The 5021-nt window shown below is 60.8% G+C and overlaps 1 protein-coding gene across 1 annotated transcript in view; it reads left to right on the top strand.

Moving 5' to 3' along the window:
• LOC102767621 (SH3 and multiple ankyrin repeat domains protein 1) overlaps positions 1 to 5021 on the top strand; it is a 13321-nt gene that overhangs the window by 6225 nt on the left and 2075 nt on the right. Inside the window, exons 3-5 of the mRNA XM_015560184.1 lie at positions 2075 to 2278; positions 3293 to 3364; positions 3728 to 3836. Of these exons, the coding sequence (XP_015415670.1) occupies positions 2075 to 2278; positions 3293 to 3364; positions 3728 to 3836 (385 nt within the window). The remainder of the gene's footprint in view (positions 1 to 2074; positions 2279 to 3292; positions 3365 to 3727; positions 3837 to 5021) is intronic.

Below are 5021 nucleotides of genomic sequence, written 5' to 3'. Positions count from 1 at the left end.
GTGGGGGCGGGGGCTCCTGGCCACCTGCTGAGCCAAGCTCATTGTTAAGGGGATCGGATCCCCTCACGCAGCAGGCGGAGCCGGCCTGAGCTGGGGGACAGTAGCGGGGCTATACCCACACCCCCAGACACGCAGATACCCCCTGTGGGAACTGGTCCCAGCCCCAGGGCCAGTCCAGCCTCATGTGGCTCTGAATGCGTCCTGGGAAGAAGCAGGTCCCCGAGCCCTGCCGGTGGCTGTGTGGGGGAAACAGCTTGACTCCCACCCGGGGGAGTCCCAGGGAGGGGCCGGGGACGTGGCCACGCTGAGTCGCTCCCGATCGGGGTGGGGCGCCGCTCACGTTGAGCTCTGTGAAGTGTAGCTCTGTGGCCAGTGCAGTGGCCCCCCCACCTGCCTCGCTGTGTGGTCGGGTGGGTGTCGGGTGTGGGAAGCTGTGAGCCGTGGGCGTGGCTGGACTGCCCCCCGTGAGGGGCCCAGGCGGGACGCCCACCTGAATCGGAGTGAGCCAGGGGCATGGGCTGTACGAGAAGGCGCCTCCAGGTTGCGCGCGCCGTGGCTCTGCAGGTGTGTTCCCAGACCGGCGGCCATGGCCTGCACTTGGGACGTGGCAGACACGCAGGTTGTAGGGGCCCGGCCAGACCTGTGGAGTCAGACACTCTCCTGGTGGGGAGGGTGGACGGTCTGTGTCCAGAAGGCGCTGGACGCTGAGAGGCCGATAGGAGAGAGGCGCCCAGGGTGGAGGCGGTCATTGATGACCAGAGATTTGAGTCATTGGTGAAGGTTGTTGGTGAGGGTCATTGGTGAAGGTCATCAGTGAAAGGTCATCAGTGAAGGTCATTGGTGAGGGTCATTGGTGAAGGTCATCGGTGAAGGGTCATTGGTGAGGGCATTGGTGAATCATTGGTGAAGGTCATCGGTGAAGGGTCATTGGTGAGAGTCATCGGTGAGAGTCATCGGTCATCAGTGAGGGTCACTGGTGAGGGTCATTGATGAAGGTCTTTGGTGAAGGGTCATCGATGAGAATCATTGGTGAGGGTCATCAGTGAAGGTCAGCGGTGAAGGGTCATTGGTGAGAGTCATTGGTGAAGGTCATCAGTGAGGGTCCTCGGTGAGCGTCATTGGAGAGGGTCATCGGTCATCAGTGAGGGTCATGGGTGAGAGTCATTGGTGAGAGTCATTGGTGAAGGTCATCAGTGAGGGTCCTCGGTGAGCGTCATTGGAGAGGGTCATCGGTCATCAGTGAGGGTCATGGGTGAGAGTCATTGGTGAGAGTCATTGGTGAAGGTCATCAGTGAGGGTCCTCGGTGAGCGTCATTGGTGAGGGTCATCGGTCATCAGTGAGGGTCATGGGTGAGGGTCATTGGTGAGAGTCATTGGTGAAGGACATCAGTGACGGTCCTCGGTGAGCGTCATTGGTGAGGGTGATCGGTCATCAGTGAGGGTCATTGGTGAGGGTCATTGATGAAGGTCATTGGTGAAGGGTCATCGATGAGAATCGTTGGTGAGGGTCATCGGTGAAGGTCATCGGTGAGGGTCATCGGTCATCAGTGAGGGTCATCGATGAGGGTAATCGGTGAGGGTCATCGGTGAGGGTCTTCAGTGAAGGTCATCGGTGAGGGTCATCGGTGAGGGTCATCGGTGAAGGTCATCGGTGAGGGTCATTGGTCATCAGTGAGGGTCATCGATGAGGGTCCTTGGTGAGGGTAATCGGTGAGCGTAATCGGTGAGGGTCATCGGTGAGGGTCTTGGTGAAGGTCATCGGTGAGGGTCATTGGTGAGAGTCATCGGTGAGGGTCATTGGTGAGGGTCATCGGTGAGGGTCACTGGTGAGGGTCATCGGTGAGGGTCCAGGCCACAGAAACCAGTGTCTCCATCTCAGCGTTTCCCGTTTACAGTGACCAGGTGTCTCCCCTCCTCACCCCACAGCAATAAGAGGGCCTTGCTGTCCATCCGAGAAGCGGGGGTGGGGTAGGGGTGCGTCTTGGACGGAAACACCTTCACTGTCTCTGGCCACGTGCCCGGCGGGCGCTCGGGGGCACTGGGTCACCGACCACGTGGCGCTGTCCTCCCGCAGAAGTGCCTTCGCTTCAACCCCGACGCCACGGTGTGGGTGGCGAAGCAGCGGATCCTGTGCTCGCTGAACCAGAGCCTGAAGGACGTGCTGAACTACGGGCTGTTCCAGCCGGCCAGCAACGGGCGCGACGGCAAGTTCCTGGACGAGGAGCGGCTCCTGCGCGAGTACCCGCAGCCCGCGGGCACGGGCGTGCCTTCCCTGGAGGTACCGACGGGAGGCCCCCGTTAAGTTCCAGCTCGGGCCCTGAGGTGCACCTGGCGTTGCTGGGGTTGCCGAGGGCGGTCGTGGGCGCTTGTTTCCCACGGAGATCTGATGGGCATGTGGGGCGGGACTTGGGGTGCGCACAGCACGCCCCCCTCGGGCTCTCGTCACTGGGACCTGCAGTCCCGGATGCCAATCCCACTGGCCTGCCTCTCTGAGCCCGGGCTGCTACCCCGAGGGGACGGAGTGTTTGCACATGTGTGAGGGCCGTCACACAGGTAGCCAGCAGTGCGGCCATTTCTCCTCTCACACCGCATCGCCAGTGTGAAGTGACCGCGTTCGTTTCCGTGCGGATCGCAGCCCAAGCGCAAGCCATTCCGGGGGGTTGGGGGTCTGTAGCCTCTGGGCCGCAGGAGACATCTCCTCAGTCCGAGGAGCCGTGTGGCTGGGGTTGAGCAGAGGTCGCAGCTCAGAACGTGGTGCCTCCCACGCGGTCAGGTCCTCCTAAGCCTGGAGCGTCCCCGGCACATCTGACCGAAAGGGGTCAGGGCCCCGGGAGAGGCAGGAGGTGGGAGGCCTGGGGGTCGGGAGGCCGCCGGACCCGACACCGACACTCACACCGATGCCACACCGCGCCTCCCTCGCCCGCTGTTCCTCGTCTCCACAGAACAGGCTCCGGCTCCTGGAGGCAGCTTCCAGGTCAAAGGAAGCGCTGCTGGTTGCGGGAATGAGTCGTGGCTCCTGGGCAGCGCCCAGCACAGGCGCCCGCTCCCCACGGAGGCCCCCTGCTCCCCCGCCCGTGGGGGTGCCTTTGTCTCTTTTCCGGGCCTTGAGCCCTGGCTGCGGGCTCTCTGCGGTGCTTCCCTGCCCGTGTCCTGGGCCCCGTGTGCGATGCAGCCGTTCCTGTAACCCCAGGAGGGTGCTTGGAGCCGTGCTCGGGGAACTGGCGAGGAGAAGGTGGTCCTCGAGCAGCCGGGGAAATACTCACTGGTTCTTTTTTCCCTGTTTCTGTGCCAGTTTCGGTACAAGAAGCGGGTGTACAAACAGTCCCATCTGGACGAGAAGCAGCTGGCCAAGCTTCACACCAAGGTAGGGGCTCGGCGGCCACCGCACTGTCGCCTGCGGCATCTTCTTCTGAGCTCAGGGCGGCTCTGCAGGTCTCCCCGCCCGACCTAACCACACAGCGGTCGTCCCCGGGCTCCCCGCAGGGACCGGAACGGGGAGGGTGCACCCAGGATAAGCCGGCTGCGGCAGCCACGCGCGGGCTCCGTGCTCCACCTGGGATCTGCGGCAGAAAGCTGTCGCTGGGCCAGCCCCGGGGTCGGCAGGGGGCCCTGGTCAGGGGCAGCTCCCCCTCCGTGGTGGAGGCCCGAGGCGCCCCGTGAGGACCTTCCCGTGGCCTCTGTCGGCGTCTCTTGTGGAGACGTTCTCGCTTTTCCTTCTCCCCCGTAGGCCAACCTGCGGAAATGCATGGACTACGTTCAGCATCGCTCGGTGGAGAAGATCGTGAAGATGCTGGACCGGGGCCTGGACCCGAATTTCCACGACCTGGAGACTGGGGGTGAGCGTGGCCAGGGCCTCAGCGGGCCTCCCGGAGGCACGGGCTTGGGGCGCGCACAGTGACTGGGTTCCGAGTGCACGCGTGTGCGGCATCCACGGTCCACCGTGCTTTCCAGGGCTTTCTCGCTGCGCCATGAGCTGGGAGTGAGCCGCGTTCGCTCCCACGGCGTCTCCAGCCGTCCGCACGTGCTCAGCACATACCTGTTGACTGAGTGAATGAATGAATGAATGAATGATGCCATGCAAGGGTCTTGCCCCCCCTGCTGGGAACCAAGCCCCTCCCTCGTGTGGATGGAATGGCCACGGGTTCTCAGGGTCCCCAGTGACATCGGGGCTGGGGGTTCCTCCCTCCCACCCTCCCTCCCTCCCTTTCTTTTTCTCTTTATTGTTAATCCTCACCCGAGGATAGTTTTTCCATTGATTTGTTAAGAGAGGGAGAGAGGGAGAGTGTGGGATGGGGAGAGGGAGAGAAACATTGATGTGAGAGACACACATGGATCAGTTGCCTCCCGCACGTGCCCTGACTGGGGCTGGGGATTAAGCCTGCAACCGAGGTCCGTGCCCTTGACCAGAATCGAACCCGGGACCCTTCAGTCCCCAGGTCGACACTCTAACCACTGAACCAAGTCATCTAGGGCTTTTTTTAAAAAATATATTTTATTGATTTTTTACAGAGAGGAAGGGACAGAGATAGAGAGTCAGAAACATCGATGAGAGAGAAACATCGATCAGCCGCCTCCTGCACATCCCCCACCGGGGATGTGCCCGCAACCCAGGTACATGCCCCTGACCGGAATCGAACCTGGAACCTTTCAGTCCGCAGGCCAACGCTCTATCCACTGAGCCAAACCGGTTTCGGCCATCTAGGGCTTTTTAAAAAAAAATTCCAAATAAGCACTAGTTTTTATTTAATCTTAATTTTTCTCCTTTTCTCCATTTCATTGGGGTAAGACTGACCTGCGACGTTGCGTCAGTGTTGGGTGCCCACAGGATGTGTGTCTGCCTGTGGGACGCCCGCACCGTCGGTCTGCCTGTCACCCACACCTCGTGCGGTTACGGTCTTTCCTTATGAGAACCTTCATGATCTGTTCTCTTAGCAACTTTTTTTATTTTTTAAATATATTTTTATTGATTTCAGAGAGGAAGGGAGAGGGAGAGAGAGAGAGAGAGAGATAGAAACATCAAT

Source organism: Myotis davidii, unplaced genomic scaffold (assembly GCF_000327345.1).
Source record: "Myotis davidii unplaced genomic scaffold, ASM32734v1 scaffold3211, whole genome shotgun sequence".
Lineage (NCBI taxonomy): Eukaryota > Metazoa > Chordata > Mammalia > Chiroptera > Vespertilionidae > Myotis > Myotis davidii.
The sequence above is the reverse complement of the archived record's forward strand: the minus strand, read 5'-3'. Positions and strand labels throughout refer to the sequence as shown.